The 19,678-nt window shown below is 47.0% G+C and overlaps 1 protein-coding gene across 1 annotated transcript in view; it reads right to left on the minus strand.

Annotated features, from left to right (window-relative positions):
- Window positions 1-19,678, minus strand: part of MOCOS (molybdenum cofactor sulfurase) — a 185,756-nt gene that overhangs the window by 29,684 nt on the left and 136,394 nt on the right. The window contains exon 9 of the mRNA XM_056857260.1: window positions 5,284-5,446. Coding sequence (XP_056713238.1) covers window positions 5,284-5,446 — 163 coding nt within the window. The remainder of the gene's footprint in view (window positions 1-5,283; window positions 5,447-19,678) is intronic.

The following is a 19,678-nucleotide window of genomic DNA, read 5'->3' on the forward strand; positions in this document are numbered from 1 at the left end:
CTATGAATAAAGGTTTTTTTTTCAATGTTCACACAGATTTTTTCGCAGAGTTCAACAGAATGGGGCGGGGGGGAATCAACTCCAACAGCGTCAGCTATAATTTTCCCATCTGGAATTAAATGAACAGAGGGAATGTAAATACTGCATTGGTTAATGAGTTAAGGGGGGAAATGCGAGTGATTTCAGGATGTTACTAATTGAAAAGGGCAAATTAACTGCTTGAACCATTTGCACACCACAAACTGTAGACCTTGATATCTCCAAAGAGAGAGTATGTGTCACGAGGGCGGGGTGGGTGGGTGTGGGTCAAACAATTTCAGTACATGTCAGAAAGAGTACGACTGGGCACGTTCCCAAGAGCCTGTCCTCAATGGTGCTGATTGAGGGAAAACGTTAAGACATTAACTGAATTTTATATTCGTGGTTTAATTATGCCTATTTTGAGAAAAGAATCAGGCACAATGAAGGCATCTCTCTCGACTTCTAAGAGTTTAATAGTGACGTCCTAAGGCTGTTCTTGAACATCCTAGGATGGCAACAAAGCCCAGATGTCGGCAAAACTGAAAGATAAACAGGATCCTGAAATTACAAAGAAAAAAAAGCCATGTATCTTAAAAACATTTGCTGTGATTTGATTTGTAACTTACAGTAATAGCTTTTTCTGAAGCTAAGGGTGGCTGTACAAATCTCAAGCTTTGGCCCACTGAATTGTTTATAACAACAGTGATCGAGGGTAAGCTACCATTCAGGAGCCCAGAGATTATGTAGGTGGTCCCTCTGAATTAATCACTTGTCCTCTGAAATATCGGTGTGTGTGTATAGTTTCCCCTCCATAAATGATATCCCTGATTTGCCTTGTTCACACCGTATCTGATAAAAATAGCATTATAGAATAAATCGTATTTTTTTCTTTAAAACTTCTGCAAGATGAGAAACAGAAAATTGCACATTTAGATTAAGTTAGGTCTTTTAAGCATGGCTGTTTCACTCACCGTCACCCCTCCGAGGACTTTGGGTCTTTGTGTTGATTACCGTATATACCCGTGTATAAGCCGACCCGCGTATAAGCTGAGGTGCCTAATTTCTCCCCAAAAATGGGGAAAAATTAGGCACCCGCATATAAGCTGAGGGTCGGCACATAACCCCCCCCCCGCAGGCTTACCTTTTCCAGGTGCGCAGGCAGGCGGCGGCAGCAGGGCCCCCCCCCCGCGGCCCAGGAGGCCCCGCAGGCCGCTCCTAGGCCTCTCCAGGCCCGGCGAAGGCTGCGGCGGCGGGTGCTCCTGGCCAAGGGGAGCCAGGTGCGCCTGGCGGCGGTGCGGCCTTCCCTCGGCCACAGGAGACCCCTCCAGGGCGCTCCTAGCCGGGGGGAGCCGGGTGCGCCTGGCGGCGGCGGAGGCACAGCCTTCCCTCAGCCACAGGAGGCCCCTCCAGGGCGCTCTTGGCCAAGGGGAGCCGGGTGTGCCCGGCGGCGGCGGCGCGGCCTTCCCTGGGCCACAGGAGGCCCCTCCAGGGCGCTCTTGGCCAAGGGGAGCCGGTTGCGCCCGGCGGCGGTGGAGGCGCGGCCTTCCCTCGGCCACAGGAGGCCCCTCCAGGGCGCTCCTGGCCAAGGGGAGCCGGCTCCTCCCTCCCTCCCCTACCGTGTTAACCCGCATATAAGCCGAGGCCGGCTTTTTCAGCCCTTTTTTTGGGCTGAAAAACTCGTCTTATACGCGAGTATATACGGTATGTATGCTGTTTCCGACCATCAGAGGTTACCCCGCTCTCCCCCTGTGTTTCCCCGCATTTTACTTGCGTTTTCAGAGACCTGTTTTATCTCGAATTTGAAAACACAGACAAAACGCAGGGAAAGGCAGGGGGAGAGCGAGGTGACCGATGACGGTCGGAAATGGCATGCATAATCAACACAAAGACCCAAAATCCTCGGAGGGGTGATGGTGAGTGAAACAGCTATGCATAAAAGACCTTAGACAGTAACCCACTTTGACGAGTTAAATAGTAAACCAGAAAACTGTTTCAGCCTAGCATTTGTGAAAATGGGGAAATGTAGTATTCAGGCTCACTTGGGGCTCAACATTTAAGGTTGCATCACACATACTACGGGAAAATAAGAACAGTATCTGACACCAAATGACAAAAGTTTCATTTGCGCTAGGGATCACTGAGACGCGGTCCCTGAATCCACTTTGAATGTCGAGGGTAAGCTTCAAAATATATGGAGCAATTGAGGTGTGTGTTCATGACCACAGTCACTCAAGTAAGCACAGCTGCCCTCTGCACATCTGGATGTCAGGAATGGAGCTGCTGAGGGTCACCACAGCCCACAGTCCCCTGGACAAATATTCCCTCTGGACCCTTGTGCCCCCCATTTCTGAAGAGCATTCAAACTTAAAAATGAAATGGAGAACAAAAAGGGTATGCAAACTGTGAGAAAAGTGAAATGAACCTGACTGAACTCCATGGGATTGACTGCACATTCATTATTCTCTCTAGCAATAGCAAATAAGAGGAACTGATACATACATATGTGTATACAGGTTGGGAAAGGGGGGGGAAGGAACTCACCAATGGTTAATGGAAAAATCCTCTCCTGAAATTCAGATCTACTCACTTAACTGGGACACTGCAGGGAAGCATTTACTATGATTTCGAGGACAGAGGGGTGTAAGACTGCCCAGATGACCACTAGCGGCTGTGGAGGATTCTACACACCCCATGATGCGTCCAGTTTACAGGTGTGCCCTGTAAACTGTGTGGATGGCAGAATGCTAGGGTTCTTGTCTGGCAGCCAAATGATTAGTTTTGCTTTCTCTCCATCCCTGGTGGAAATGAGACTGCTAGATTCTGTTTCCTGCTGTTGGAAGTGAAGGACTTTGTGCTGTCTCTTAGCCTTGGCGACTATTGAGAGCCAGAGTGACAGATAGGTCAGGACCTGTTATCCCTTTCTTTCTACTGCTCGGATGCTACCCTTTTGATGTCTAGATTGCCACCTTCAGCGAATCGTCCTTCCGGCTAACATTGTCTCTCTCTCCATCTTGCAACTATGAGAGCAGGACATGCTTTCTTCCATCTTCATCCATACTAGTTTAGTTAGTCAGTTTACAATGCTATCTCTACTCTATCCTGTCTAGAATGGAGTTCCTTATAATGAAGGACTCCCTATTTGTTTCCTAAGATAAAAAGGCTCTGTGTGAACTTTATTTCCTCGGCAGCAACCTAATGCAAATTCCACCAAGCCATCTGCTCTCTGCAAATTCTGTCCCCAACTATCCCCCCACTCCACTATCAGGAAGGGTTCTCTTGTGCTTGCGTCTCTGTCCATCTTGACTTGCAAAAAGTACCATGAATTTCTAGTGGCATCATTCCCCCCCCCCCCCCCATGGGGCTGGAACTAGAGTTGCCCACCTCCATGAAGGGCCTGAAGATCTCCCGATATTACACATGATCTCCAGATGACAGGGCTCAGCACCATTGGAAAAAATGGCCACTTTGAAGGGTATGCCATTGTACCATACTGAGGTCCCTCCCCAAAATCTTCCGGTATTTTCCAACCCAGAGTTGGCAACCCTTGTCTGGGAAGGGTCATGCTAGATTCAAGTCAAGTAGCACCTTAGAGACCAACAGCCTGTGCTTCCTTCCATTCATGTCTGCTTCTTACAGAAGGGGATTCACACACACACACATTTCAGAACTCCCAGTAACCACGTGGCTCATGTTGTGCACACTGACACCATCGGGTACACCGTGGAGGGTGCTGTGTGGCCTTCATTTCTTCCCCTGTTCTGTCCTGCGGGTGGCTGATGTCACAGAGGTAGACAAGCACTCCTGTGAGCTGTTTCCATCCATGGTGGTGGGCTCTTTCGAGATATGGCAGATGGAATGGGCATTGCTGGCTGCCACTCCATGTTTGGTGGGTGTCGTTATTTGGGTTTAGGTCTTTTACAAAATTTCTTTTCTCTGCAGCATAGCATATTGACCAGCTGAACCGGCATGGCAGCATGACTGGCGTTAGGAGTGGGCTAGATAGGGCTTAACTTGTTTGGATCCAGTCACTCAAAGGAAAAGACTATATATTATTAATAATAATGGCACACAAACAGAGTTAAAATGGCAGGCCACGGGGAAAAGCAAAATATAGTTCAGCATTGTAGCTTAACTATGAAACAGATTAGAAAAGTGCAGTTAACTGTTAATGGACATCTCTTTTCAAAACTTAGTAGCTCTCTGGACATTCCCAACCACCAGACACTCTATGGTAAGATTACCATAAGATTACCATAGACCAGGGGTGTCAAACGTAAGTCCCCTTGAGAGCTCTTGTCCGGCCTGCAAGCCAGTCGAGGCAGCCACACATACACACGGTCCCAGTCTGGGTTGGCGAGCCGGCAGTGGGCTGACCAGCTGAGGCAACTGCCCCCCCCCCATGTCAATGATAAAAGACTGCTAAATAAAAGAAAATACTGTGAGGGTTATTGTTTTAAGTATGTTTGAAAAATAAAGTAAAAAATAATATAATTCATTAGCTTTGCCTGTGTCTTCTATAAAGTTTGTATCTCTGGTGCCTGGCATTAAATTTTATGGTACACATGGCCTGGCCTGACCAAATGACATTTATGTCATATCCGGCCCTTGTAACAAATGAGTTTGACACCCCTGCCATAGAGTTTCTACTGGTTGCTAGAGGTACCCTTGTCACTTCCAGGTGGCTCTAGGAATTGTCAGGAATTCTATGGTCAGAACTTCCTGTAAGTACCCAAGACCTTATTTTTCTTTTAAATGTTTCTCCCCAGGTTGCGCCCTGCCAAAGAATCCTGGCAACCGTACTCTGGTGAAAGCGCTCAGAATTCTCCCCGAGAACTCTTGCCGCCCCTCACAGAGCTGCAGTTCCCAGTAGGGTTGCAAGGTCCCTCTTCACCACTGGTGGCAGATTTTGGGGGCGGAGCCTGAGGAGGAAGGGGTTTGGGGAGGGACTTCAATGCCATAGAGACCAATAGCCAAAGCTGCCATTTTCTCTGCCAGTGTACTGACCTCTATTGGCTGGAGATCAGTTGTAATAGAGGGAGATTTCCAGCTAGTACCTGGAGGTTGGCAACCCTAGTTCCCAGGGTGCTATTACCATAACACAGATATACCATTAGTGATTAGATATACAGATATACCATTAGTGATTTTGTCAAGGATGGCTAAAGAGCCTTTCAGAACTTTTTGTTTTTTACCATCACATAGCCGAAAGTTTCATTGTAACGGTCTCTTGGCAAAGTATAGAAAGCGCCGTAGCTCTCTAACCTTCTGCCTTGATGGTCATTGTGCTTTTCTCCAGGTCAATCAGGGGTTGTATGAGACACAGTCTTGGCTCCTGCTTCTGCGTAATGCACACCCCATTCTGATTCACAACCATCCAGCTCCGGTCATACAGCAAGCCTTGGTTTCCAACGGGCCACTGTGCAACCTGACATGGAGACAAGAAGGAAGAACACGTTGGCTCTTAACATAAAACACGAGCCCGCTGGAACCTTAAAAGCTACTTATACTGATTCCAGCATAAGGTTTCCTGAGTTAAAACTCACTTAATCAGATACATTGCATCTCATGTATTCAATGAAGCTCTTTACTAAAGAGCATAGATCAGGGGTCCCCAACACGGTGCCCATGGGTGCCATAGTTCCCGCCAAATGTCTTTAGAAAGCAGGCAGGGCCAGGAGTGGCTATGGGTCACTGCAGATTCAATTGGCTGTGCAGATTTTTTAAAAAATGTTGCTTTGACAGTAGCTGCCACCACAATATGATTGAATTGTGGCAGCCATGTTGTGGCTGGCTTCACCTCCACCTCTTGTGGCAGCCATTTTGTGGCTGTGCCCATTACGGTGTGGCAGAGAGTTCCAAATCTGCCCACAGGCTCAAAAAAGGTTGGGGATCCCTGGCATAGATGCTGAACACAAAGGAAGGGCAGTTCATGGCTGAAAATCAGTCCTTTGTTTAAATCATCTGAGTAGCAGGTGAACATTGGAGGCATCTATGTTGGGTTTCTAGAGGCTTTAATTAGTAAATCAAAGGTAAAGCTCTCGTTACAACAAGCTGGGCAGGACAAGATGGGATGGGATAGTAACTTACCTTTTCACTGCAACGGTAAAATATGCGGTCTCCCTTTGTTAGCTTTTCATCTTTGTAAACCCTTTCTTCTAAAATTGCACCATTTACTTCGATACACTTGGTATATTCTAGCACAAAGTGGACCCTTGGTAAAAAAAAACCTAGGAAATTCTCTGACACCAGCTCCACTGAACTGAACAGGAGCTGTTGGGGAGGGGCTGTGGCTCAGTGGTAGAGCATCTGTTTGGCACGCAGAAGGTCCCATGTTCAATCCCCAGCATCTCCAGTTAAAGGGACTAGGCTAGTAGGTGATGTGAAAGACCTCGGCCTGAGACCCTGGAAAGCCACTGCTGATCTGAGTAGACAATACTGACTTTGATGGACCAAGGGTCTGACTCAGTACAAGGCAGCTTCATGTGTTCATGTGAGCTGCGCAAGACCAATGAAGAGGATGAAGAGAAAATTCTGAGCAGATTGGGTCCAAGACTTTTTGTTTCTAACCAACACACTAGGATTCATTGTTGTGGTTTGGATGATACCACTTTAAAGCAAGAAGAGATTGTACCAAATAGTGATGGTGTCGCTCCAGATCCCAAGATGGCCATATAGATCTATGAAAAGAGTCTTCGTTTGCTTCAGGTTCTCTCTCTGTCTCAGAAAGAGCGAGAACTCACCAAGAGTGTGGCTCAGAGATCTCTGTCTCTCTTACATACGCAGTCCTCAGTTCTTATAGACCAGTGGTCGGCAAACCGCGGCTCCCGAGCCGCATACAGCTCTTTGGCCCCTTGAGTGCGGCTCTCGGCTGCAGGATCGCGGCCGCCCACCCGAGAGAAGCCACCTTCCCCAGGCGCGGAGGGCGCAGGGGGGGCTGGCTTCCTTCAGCGGAGGATCGGGGCTGCGCGGCACGGCGGAGGAGAGCCTGGCGTCCCTTCCCCACCCCGGCCGGGCTCTGCGCGCACGCAGAAGTCCCGCAAACGTTTTCCGCCTTTCCGCCAGCCCAGAGCCGCCACCGCCGCGCCTGGGGGGGGCGGGCCTTTGCAACATGCTGGCCCGAGCACCGGGGAGAGGAGGGAGGCCCCAATCCAGCACACACACACCCTCCCCCACCTTCCTCACCTGCAAACTCCAGCGCGTCGCCCTCATGGCCTGCCCTTCCCTTCCGCCGCTGGAGAACGCCAGCAAGAGGGGAGGGGGAGGACGCCCCTCCGCCTTCCTCCTCCTCCTCCTTTTCCTCCTCCTCCTCGGAGGCCGAGGCGCTGAGGAGGGGCGGAGGGCAGGCCGGCCGGGGAGGGAAGGAAGGAAGGAGCCCAGGCGGGGGTGGCGAGGAGGAGGAGGAGGTCGGGGCCCGGGGGGAGGAGGCCATGTTTGATTCATGCACATTTTCCCCATCCAGATTCTCAAAACTCTGTATGGGGGGTTATTGGCCATTTATGAATGGGAGGTTTTGCCTTGGATTTGCCACTCAGATGCACATTTTCCCCATCCAGATTCTCAAAACTCTGCATGGGGGGTTAGTGGCCATTTATGTATGGGAGGTTTTGCCTTGGATTTGCCACTCAGATGCACATTTTCCCCATCCAGATTCTCAAAACTCAACAATAAGCCCCCCTGTAGAGTTTTGAGAATGCAGATGGGGAAAATGTAGTGTTTGTCAGTCATTGTCATGATTTAATTTTATGGATACCTTACTTACAATTTAATTTTTATCAATAAATAAGATCTCTATTAAGTATATCAAGTTTTATTCAGTGTACCTATAGTTTAATTAAGACTTAAAACTTTAATTAAAGTTTATTAAGTTAATAGTGTACCTACCTATATAGTTTAAGTTTAAGAAATTTGGCTCTCAAAAGAAATCTCAATCGTTGTACTGTTGATATTTGGTTCTGTTGACTAATGAGTTTGCCGACCACTGTTATAGACAATGTTTAGCTCCCGTTCATTAAATGAGCCTTTGTGAGTAAAAGCACATAGACATGGATAAAAGCTCCTTTCCTCTGAGGTATAGGTGATAGGAGACACAGATTTCAGCACCCCAGCAAGCAAACAGTCCCATCCATTTATGTACACATGCCTCAGAAGGTCAACCATCACACACAACCATGACTCTTCACTTCCTCCCACAACCTCAACCCAACACTTCCTTACACACCCTTGTTCCCTTTCCCAGAGGGTTCATCTTTCCACTCCCTGCCATGTCCTTTACTGTGCCAATAATCCCCTAAATCCCCATGGGAAAGGACTGGTAAAACTGGGGGCAGGTTAAGAATGGTTGTGGACTTTAGAGCACTATGGCAGACATTCCAAGTTTCTCCACCTGTTGCCCTTACTAAGACTCTGAGAAAGGTGGTATCTGTCTATCCCCGACTATCTTGGACAGATGCCTAATTATTCCATACCAAAAAGAACACACTACAGAGGGCTGTTTCACATTCTCATTTTCCTCGCTTCTAAGTTCCTGTTTCTTCGGGGGTGTTCAGTTCTGCACATTTTACTCCCTCTAGTGGTCAATTCGCTATAACACAAAAAAATTGTTCTGCCACCATCAAGTCACATCTGACTTATGGTGACCCCTGGAGGGGTTTTCAAGGCAAGAGACATTCAGAGTGGTTTGCCATTGCTTGCCTCCACGTCACAACCCTGGAATTCCTTGGATTCCCATCAAATACTTGCCAGGGTTGATCCTGCTTAGCTTTTGAGATCTGACGACATCAGGCTAGCCTGGGTTATCCAGGCCAAGTCTGCCATTGATACCTGCAGTTTAAATCTAAACTGAGATACACTGGACTTAAACCTGTGTCATATTGAATTGACCAGTAGAGGGAGCAAAACATGCATGGAACTGGACCCCCTTCCCCCAAAGAAAAAGGAATTTAAAAGCAAAGAAAATGAGAATGAGGAACTGCCCAGAGACACACATGAAGGACATCTGCACTACCCACAATACCTCTGCAAAATAAACTGAGGCAGTGGCAAAAAAAAAAAAAAAAGTTCTTATTTCCCTCCTGTCCTTTAGCATTCACCCATTTTTCCTGTCAAACATACCAGGAACCTGCAATTTTTTTCTTTCTTTTAGTAAAAATGATGTTGAGTTGATCAAAAAAATTTCAACGAAGGATGCAAAAAACTGTAGCACAGCATTAGCTTTCTAGTGTCAACATAGCTGGAGGAACCTCTATGCCGATACTTTTGGAGAGATATTTTTTAGAAGCTCATAGCAATGAGGTCAGCAGAAAGGTTGGCTGACTCACAGTGCCAACCTAAGAACACTTTCCTCGGAGTAAACTCCATTAAATAGACTTCAGTCTATTTTGGCTTTCTCTCTGAGTCAGAAAACTACAAAGAGAATGCTGTCACAGTGCATTTTAACTAGAGACACATGAACAGTTAAAAATTCCATTGGATTCCAGTGTCAGCTAAAGTATTCATTGCATTTAAGATTAAATACTCTTTTATTTATACAGTCTGGAGGAAAGTCCTAGAATGTGCCTAGCCTAAAATCTGCTGCTGTGCTAAAGTTATGAATGTTTAAAATTTACCTTTTTCATTTTGCAGTATTTGCAATGCAAAATTTATGTGCATCAAACTTTTATGCTTCTAAATGCATATATAAGACAACATCACATACTTGAGCAACCAATAATTCTCTTCTTTAGTTTTCTCTCCACCTCTTCAATGAGATGAATGCATATTATTCTGGAACTTCCTGGATTTCAGGATTTTGTCATATGCCTTGTTCTGAAGGTCCTTTTCATGTAAGATATACTTGTTGCCTTTACTTTGGCTTTGCCCTGACCTGGATGGCCCACGCTAGCCCGATCATGCCAGATCTCAGCTACTAAGCAGTGTCGGCCCTGGTTAGTACTTGGATGGGAGACCACCAAGGAAGTCCAGGGTTGCTAAGCAGAGGCAGGCAAGGGCAAACCACCTCTGCCAAATCTCTTGCCTTGAAAATCCTTATGGCTACTTATGGGGTCGCCATTAGTTGGCTGCGACTTGATGGCACTTTACACACACACACACACACACACACACACACACACACTTTTCTTACCATGCCAGCGTAAGTACCTGTTTAATCTGGGATAACAGGCACTTATGCCATCCCGGGTGGGACACACACTGGCACCTGGGTGCCACAGAGTTGCACCCGCCTATGCCACTAGCGCAGCCAAGCCAGGAGAGAAATCCTGGAAGAGGCAGCTGGTGCTGGAGTGGGGGGTGTTCCTGGGGGCGGAGCTGCCTTTAGGCAGCTTCCTAACCCCTCTGGACCCGGGAACGCCCCCTTGAGCTGCAGCAAGGCTATGCCACCTGTTTTGTGGCGTAGCCTCATTCTTTTCAATGGGGCATCCCCCTTTTTCTATTTTTTGATAAATACTTTTATTTTCTCCACAGTGGCTATGAAGCGTCTGTGGAGGCGGCATGACTGCGCCCCTCCTGGCTGCCGCGGAGCTACCCCCCTGTCATGGGCCCTGCCTTGGGAGCTGAGGACTCGGAGGACTCTGAAGCTGAAGTGGAGGAACAGGTTGCCTCTAGGCCTTCAGTACCTCCATTGCAGTCAGTAGCACAGGAGCCTGAAACAACTCAGCAGGAACCACAGCTAGGCAGAGAGATGGAACAAGGGCAGACAGATGCTACTCTTCCCCCAACCCCTGCAGCGGAAGCTGAAAATGGCAGCCCTCCAAGCTCACCTGAACCTGATAGGCATATCAGGACTCGGCAGCGTGTGATTTTGCAGGGTAAAAGGAGAAGTGCTCGCTTGGAGAGGCTAAGCAGACAGAGAACTGGTGCTGAGTCATTTGAGGATGAAGCCTAGCTTGGAAGTGCACTGACTGATAAAGGCAGTGCAGGCATGCTTTCACTTTGCGGAAGCAACCGTGCAGTTTCTCTGTGTTCCTGCTACCGCTCATGAATGATCTTTCCGGCCGTGGACTCCTGCCTGCTTTGACGACGCCTCTGACTTCTGACCTTGGTAGATAGCATAATCTTTGTTGCCTGCTCCGAAAGGGGCTAGATACCTCCCGCACATCTGAGGACTGCGGGCACCGCCCAGCCCTTGGCCTACGCCGGCACACACCCCCTTCAGGAATGGGCATTTGACATTTCACACTGTTGTGTGCAGGGCGGGATCAACATTTGGCAGTCCCAAGCACCCTCATCCATGGCTCCAAGGTGGGCTGCAGAACTCCTCTGGAGCTTATCTTGGATTCTGGTGACCATGGCGTGGTGGTGGTAGGGAACTCACTTGCCTCCTTCTGTGCCACTGTGGTAGACTAATATGGGCTACAAAGCCCTAGAGCCTGGCAGCAATGCCGTGGATCAGGGAGGTCACAACTGGTTCAAGAAATCCCGCTTGCCTTCTCCCACATGCCACCTTCTGCCTCTTTGGTGCCCCAAGCAACCACTGGTTTGCACACTGAATGGGCCCACAACTCATCAGCACAAACATGAACTGTCAGATAAAGCAAAAAGATGATTCCATTCATCAGTGTTCTGCAATCATGTGGTTTGCATATTGCCTGGGTAAGTACCCTGTTTAATCTGGAAACCCCTGCTATCCTCCAAGGGAAGACTGGTGCTGACAAAATCTTTGGCACGTTAAGGCAGGAAATTTGCTCCAGGGAAGAAAGCTCATACCCTACCAGAAAATATTTTTGTTAGTCTTTAAGGTGCTACTGGACTCTTGCCCTTTTTGACTACTGCAAACAGACTAACACGGCTACCCACTGTAGAAAATTTGAGTTCGTTGTGCATGGCCCTCTCTGCCTGCCTCTTACCAAAGCAGAGTCAGAGGATGTAATAGGGAAACACAAACCATGTGCTTAGGACAGTTTCAGACCACACACATATAGCAGTAAAGCATATAGGTTTATTAAACTTACAAAAGGTTGTAAGGCAAAGAGAAGAATAATACTTAAACAGATTTAACAACACCCCACATAGAGACTGATACACAGACAGACAGACAGACAGACAATCAGAGCTGCTCTGGGTCATTCCAAAGGAGAGACAGAATGGTTTCTCTCTGGGAAGGACAAAGGACTGGACATTTGGACAGCCTTTTTATAGGCTGGACCGTGAGGAGGTCTCAAAAAGCCCCCCCCCCCCGCCAAATTCTTCAGGATATGAGTCCAGTAGCACCTTAAAGACTAACAAAAATATTTTCTGGTAGGGTATGAGCTTTCGTGAGCCACAGCTCACTTCTTCACTGTGAATTATCTTCAGGATATGAGTATTCACAAATCATGGCTATAAGTTGTTTGGAAAATCTCGTGTTCCATAATAATTCTTTCAGTGTCTGGGTCTGATAACTGATTGTTCTGTCCATCAGTCAATGTACCAAAACAATCTCCCCCTAAATGGCCTTGCTCCTCTGAACGATTTGGAGCACTTAATGTGCTGTGGGTGACTAGCTCTAAGCAATGCAATTTCCTATGACCCTTTAGGTCAGAGTCCTAATTGGAACTAGGGACAACTAAAAGTCAGGTCTTCCTATGGCTTCTAAGTTACAGATTAATATAAGCTACAGATTAATAAAATTGGTTTTTCTTAACCCAAACCCATTTAATATAAACTAATATTCAATACAAAAAATTATCGCCACAGAAAGTAAAGAAGGTAAGGTAAGGAATAGGGGCACAGACAGAATACATGGACATTCAAGGCCAACACCCAAGTCATTACCCAGAATTAGTGAGAGCCAAAGTTAAACCTCCCCCCTCATTCAGTAAGCTCTGCTTCCCCAATTCAGAGAAAAGTAGCTCTGCCTAAGTCCCACTGTCAGTCAACATAATTACCTTTTCCTTTTGATGTTAATGAGACACGTTCTGCTTTTTCTGGATTGGGCCCCTTGGCTTATTACATTGCTAAAAGCCAGCCTCGCTGTAACATTATTTACAAATGTGCTTTGTATTCATATAAGAGTTTCTAAACTCTTCAGGCAAAGCCGTCCATACCTCTGATTAATTTTGATTGTGCACATTTGTCCCAATAATCTTGTGTGTGATCTGGGTCTTCCAAGATAACGAATATGTCCAGCTTACGAAATAGATACCAAAGCCCATTGATGATTTTAGCCTGGATGAATGTATTCGGAAAGGATTAATTCAGTCATAAAGGCAGTGACAAGAATTGAGATCTTTACAGAAAAGAGGGAACTTGGTATCCAACAACTGTCCTCTTTTGGCCAGTGGAGGTCTGCATAGGCAAAACAAAGTAGGGCAGACAAAGATGGGAATTGCACAGACTGGCAAAAGGTAAATGGCAGCAGGAATCAGTGAAGAGTAGGGTTGCTAGCTCCAGGTTGGGAAATTCCTGGAGATTTGGGGGTGGAGCCTTGGAGAGGGACCTCAGCAAGGTATAATGCCACAGAGTCCATCCTGCAGAGTAGCCATTTTCTCCAGGGGAACCGCTCTGTGTAGTCTGTAGATCAGTTGTAATTCCAGATCTCCAGGTCTCACTTGGAGGCTGGAAACCCTAAGTGGAGGTGGGCCTGTTAAGGTGAGTGAGGCCCTGTCCCAGCAGGCTCCACTGCCCCAGCCCCCTCCTGCCTGCATCCTTATTGACTACTAATTCAGGGGGTGGCAGCCTGTCCCCTTCGGCTTTAAGTCGGTCTCAGTCTTGCCTTTGTGGAATTCCCTAGAGTCAAATGCACAGCCTCCCCCCACCCTTACAGGTACAGTGATAGGAAAAGAGATGGCTTTTCATGGACAAAGGTTATCATCCTTATTCATGAAGAAATGGTGGAGGAGGAAGAGCCAAGGGGGAAAGTTAGGAAAGATGGACAGGTCTGGAAAAATATTCCTACAGAATCTCAGGGACTCAGAAGGGCAAGAGGGCTCTTTACATTAGCTACTGAGGTATTGTGCAGGTGCCTCAGCAGATGAGATTGGGAGTGAAGAGTCATTGGTGTGCTGATGACGCCCAACTCTCCTTCTCATGTTCAGCTGGGTCGGATGAAACATGTCCTGAACAAGCATCTCAGTGTGGTAATGGACTGAAAGCTTAGGCCAGAAACCAAAGTGCAGATAGTCAATAATATAGGTAATCAGAAATTGACAGTCAGTCTGTTCTGCATAGCTTGTCCTGACCCAGAAGGAGCAGGTTCCCAGAAGAGGCATGTTGTTAGATCCAGGTTTGCATGGAACTGTGGATCTTCTCTGCAGCATGTAGCTCCTTCAGCCAAATTTTGGCTGGGATGCCAGCTGTGCCATTCCTTAAGAAGCACATTCCGTCCACTACTTTGATCGCATCTATGTTAGATTTACTGCTACGCTAGGTTGCCTTTGAAAATGGTCTGAAAATATCAAGTTCAAAACACAGAAATAAGATTGCTCGCTAGTATGAGTATCATGGGTCATCCTGCTGGGGCTTCCACAGATGACGAAGACCTTGAAGCCGAAGCCTATGAAAGAGAGGAGCAGCAGGCTGAGCAGTCACAGGCAGAGCATCCTCAGGCAGACGGGTCCTCCCCAGGTCTACAGCCTCCTAGGACAGGAGACTCACCTGTGTCAAAGGTCTAGCCACATGCAGTGCCACCAGACAGCCCCCCAAAGTCGCTGGAGCAGAGGCTCAGGAGACTAAGGGCACAGCTACATGAGCAAAGAAGGAGTGCTAGACTGCAGACCCAGCGAGGAGCACTCCCTGCTGACAGTGATAAGATTAATGAGTTTCACCAGGCAATGAATGGGATAACAAGCAACAGCTGGTTCCCCCCCCCCAGGCCTACTTAAGTCATCAAGTAGGCTTGGCTGTTGTACAAGCAACTCGTCACCAACCTCCATATGGATCAGCCTTACCTCCCTGCTATACTTCAGATTCCTGGTATCCTGACTTTTTGGACTGACCCTGACTTATGCCTTTAACTGCCCTTGTCTGTATTGGTATGTTGGACTCTACCTGAACCGTGTAGGACCTCGGACTGCTTCCCAGACTACGCTTTGAGCCTCCGTCCCTCGCTCTCTGCCTGCAGCACAACAATGAGCTTGAGAGTACATATCTCACCTGTTGGGGGGAGGGGAGTTTCTAGGCACCATTTAAACTGCTGGCTTACCTTTCTGGCACTATGGATTGGCATATTTAAAGATGTACTTGCTCCATTATAAATCTGTTAGATAATTAAAATCTTCTACAGAGACCCTATGCTGTATGCTTCTGCCATCTGAGTTTGGGTCGATAACCACAGTGGTGATGGCTTGATTTTGGAACTCTCGTCAAATACCCAGCTTACTGGTAAGCTCTCCCTTACTGAGTAACCACTCTCCCTTTTTCAACCTTTCTTGGTCTTGTGGACCTCCGATGGTTCATGTGCCGCTTTCCTTCTCCCTGCCATGGTTTGATCATAAATTTATTTTTATGATTTTATCATGGACATTTCATCTTGATTTCACTGTTCATCCTATTAATTCTGTAGGAAACAGTTCTGGAGATGTGAACATTTGTTTGTGGCAGATGTTGCTGAAGCTGGGTTTCACTGATGCTTTATCAACAACTAATGACTGTGCCTGGAAGTCACCTCAGAAACCCCGTGCTTATAGTGGAGGCTAAAAATATTTTAAATACATAAATTGACATTAAACATACAATTATTATGGGAAACTCGCTGAACCACAATACAGGATTGAGGATAAGCTGTACTGCAAAAACTAATATAAAACTCCTTATGGAAGAACAGTTTGCAAGATGGGCAGTTTTGATATCTGCAGAGAAGTTTCATTTGACAGCAGAGAAGTCTTACTATGAATGTGAGCACCAAAGAAGTTGGTGACTTTTGTGCTTCTCTGTGGTAGAATGCTTTATATCTTATTGGAACCACTGCACTATAAATAAGATCTGCCTTTGTCTGGCAGCTCTATCCTAAGCAGTGTTATGCCTAAACCTTAATGATTTTAATGGATTTAGAAGGATGTAACTGTTTAGGATTGCACGGTGGGTCATGTAAAGGTAAAGGTCCCCTGTGCAAGCACTGGGTCATTCCTGACCCATGGGGTGACGTCACATCCCAACGTTTACTAGGCAGACTTTGTTTACGGGGTGGTTTGCCAAAGCCTTCCCCAGTCAACTTCCCTTTACCCCCAGCAAGCTGGGTACTCATTTTACCAACCTCGGAAGAATGGAAGGCTGAGTCAACCTTGAGCCGGCTACCTGAAACCAACTTTTGTCGGGATCAAACTCAGGTCGTGAGCAGAGCTTGGACTGCAGTACTGCAGCTTACCACTCTGCACCACAGGGCTCCTGTGGGTCATGTACATTTGCTTAATTTAAATAATTCATACATGTTGCAGGATCCAGCTTTTCTTACCCCAGAACCTGGAATACCATGCTGCAAAATTTTCAATACCATCTTTTTAAAGTGTAGAATACACATGACCCTAAGCTGCGTTTTTTCAACAAAACTAGGAATTCTGCCCCAAGAATCAGTTATTTTATGTAAATCTGCTTCATTTGCATTTCTTCGCCTTCAGCAGATATATTTCTGTATCATGAATATTTTGGATTGAACCTGGTCTCTCCGTTTTCCAAGGGTGAGCCTGTGAATTAAGTGCTGCACTCATAGCACAAGAGTAATGTGTTATTTACACTTAAGAAAAATATGTGACTGCCTTGATAATATTTCCTATTACATTTTACCTTAAACAGCCAGGCAGCTAAAAATCTTTTTATTAAATGGAATATATTTTAAATGCGTCTGAGTAGTCAATGGCTTCGACCTCAATTTTCACGCTGATGTGGGACTGTGACCCACACTAGGAGGCTTTCATAAAAAAAGCTTTAATAATATTGACATTCATTAAAGCACTGCAAAATATATCACAAAGGAAAGTCGGCTTCCAGATAGGCGTGTGGACCATCAGCCCATTTCCTCATACACTATTCAAAAAAGAAAAAGAAAAAAGAAGATGGGGAAAAGCCACATAAAAGGTGTCAATGTAATTAACTGATCAAATAAATAAAGAAATAAAAAGCAATTAAAATTGCAGGGTGAACTTTCGGTTAGTACCACAATGCTTAAATGTCGTATTTCTGTTGCAAATATATTTTTAATGATAACATTTCTTTGTAATGCAAATCAGTATCCTCTCAATTATACCACCTTAATCAAGTTGTTCTTCAGTTGCCAATGCCTGCAGTCCTGCCATGCCGGTGAATACAAGCATGCTAATTACAGAATTATTATTTAGGTAGGCAGTAAGATCATTAGCTATTCATTCCCAGGCAAGGTTGTGATATTTTGTAGAACCATCAAAAATAAATGCAGTAATATGTATTTTGCATCTCAATCCAGTGGGAATACCCTTGAAAAATCCAACTTTGGGCCAATTTACACAGTCTACTGCCCTGGGACAATAACTCATGCAACCCAATCACTGATTTATTTATTATTTCAAGAGGAAAATTACATTACAAGCTGGGGGAAAAAATGAACCAACCCAGGCAAAATCTGGATTCCTGACTGTTTTCCTTCATCAGTGGATAAAGAACAACACCAGTCATATTCCCTCAGTGCACCACATGTGGCTCTTCTAAGCACTGTTCCCCAATGTGGCCCCTGCCCCACACTTCAGGGAAGTGGCCAAGTCCATTGCTAAGTAGGACATTTGGTTGGCAGACAGTTTCCACCTTGAAATACTGCTGCCAGAGAAACAGGGTAAGCGGTGAGGTTCCCTGAGGCTCAGGTAAATGAAAATCTGGGCCTTGTTATTGATAGTAATTGTGAATGTGGCTCTCTGTGAGCCACAGAGTGAGTACGGCTAGACTATGCAAACAGAAAAAGGTTATCTCTTGCAGGCAAAGATGGGGACTGGTCACAGACCCACAGAGTTGAAACAGTGAGCTGTGAAAGATGAGGATAGGAAACTGGACAACTGGAGCCCCAATCCAGCTCCTAAAGCAGGGGTCCCCAACCTTTTTCAGCCTGTAGGCACCTTTGGAATTTTGACCCAGGGTGGTGGGCGCAACCACAAAATGGCTGCTGCAGGAAGCAGAACCACACATACAGAGGAAGCCCAAGTGCAGAGGAGAAGAGGGGCGATTTAAAAATACACTGGGTAAGAGGGGTGAGAAAGCAGAAAACACTGAGATGGCAGCGGCAACTGAAACCGTGGTTTTTTAATCGGCATAGCGGATCAAATCTTCAGTGGCCAATCAGAAGCCCTGCTGGGTAAGAGCCCCACTTGGCCCCAGGGGGCACCAAGAAAAGTGTGAGTGGGTGCCATGATGCCCACGGGCACCACACTGAGGATCCCTGCCCTAGAGGTTTCCCATGTAGCTCCCAGCAAAGACCCCACCCACCCCACCCACCAAAGACACCTACATCTTGTCTGCTAGCTGCTTTCTCCCATGCAGTGCAAGCACTCTTGAAGCCAGGCCCGTTTTGTACCTCAGGTCAGTGGTCGGCAAACTCATTAGTCAACAGAGCCAAATATCAACAGTACAACGATTGAGATTTCTTTTGAGAGCCAAATTTCTTAAACTTAAACTATATAGGTAGGTACATAGGTAAAGCTTAAAGTTTTAAGTCTTAATTAAACTATAGGTACACTGAATAAAACTTGATATCATACTTAATAGAGATCTTATTTATTGATAAAAATTAAATTGTAAGTAAGGTATCCATAAAATTAAATCATGACAATGACTGACAAACACTGTACATTTTCCCCATCTGCATTCTCAAAACTCTGCAGGGGGGCTTATTGTTGAGTTTTGAGAATCTGGATGGGGAAAATGTGCATCTGAGTGGCAAATCCAAGGCAAAACCTCCCATACATAAATGGCCACTAACCCCCCCATGCAGAGTTTTGAGAATCTGGATGGGGAAAATGTGCATCTGAGTGGCAAATCCAAGGCAAAACCTCCCATTCATAAATGGCCACTAACCCCCCATGCAGAGTTTTGAGAATCTGGATGGGGAAAATGTGCATCTGAGTGGCAAATCCAAGGCAAAACCTCCCATTCATAAATGGCCAATAACCCCCCATGCAGAGTTTTGAGAATCTGGATGGGGAAAATGTGCATGAATCAAACAAGGCTTCCCCCCCCCCCAGGCCCCGACCTCCTCCTCCTCCTCCCCGCCGCCTGGGCTCCTTCCTTCCCTCCCCGGCCGGCCTGCCATCCGCCCCTCCTCAGCGCCTCGGCCTCCGAGGAGGAGGAGGAAGAAGAGGAGGAGGAAGGCAGAGGGGCGTCCTCCCCCTCCCCTCTCACTGGCGTTCTCCAGCAGTGGACGGGAAGGGCAGGCCACGAGGGCAACGAGCTGGAGTTTGCAGGTGAGGAAGGTGGGGGAGGGTGTGTGTGTGCTGGATCAGGGCCTCCCTCCTTCTCCTCGGTGCTTGGGCCAGCACGTTGCAAAGACCCGCCCCCCCAGGTGCGGCGGCGGCTCTGGGCTGGCGGAAAGGCGGAAAACTTTTGCGGGACTTCTGCGTGCGCGCAGAGTCCGGCCGGGGTGGGGAAGGGACACCAGGCTCTCCTCCACCGCACAGCCCCGATCCTCCGCTGAAGGAAGCCAGCCCCCGCCCCCGCACACTCCGCACCCGGGGAAGGTGGCTTCTCTCGGGTGGGCGGCCGCGATCCTGCAGCCCAGAGCTGCACTCAA

This window comes from Euleptes europaea, chromosome 11 (genome assembly GCF_029931775.1).
Source record: "Euleptes europaea isolate rEulEur1 chromosome 11, rEulEur1.hap1, whole genome shotgun sequence".
Lineage (NCBI taxonomy): Eukaryota > Metazoa > Chordata > Lepidosauria > Squamata > Sphaerodactylidae > Euleptes > Euleptes europaea.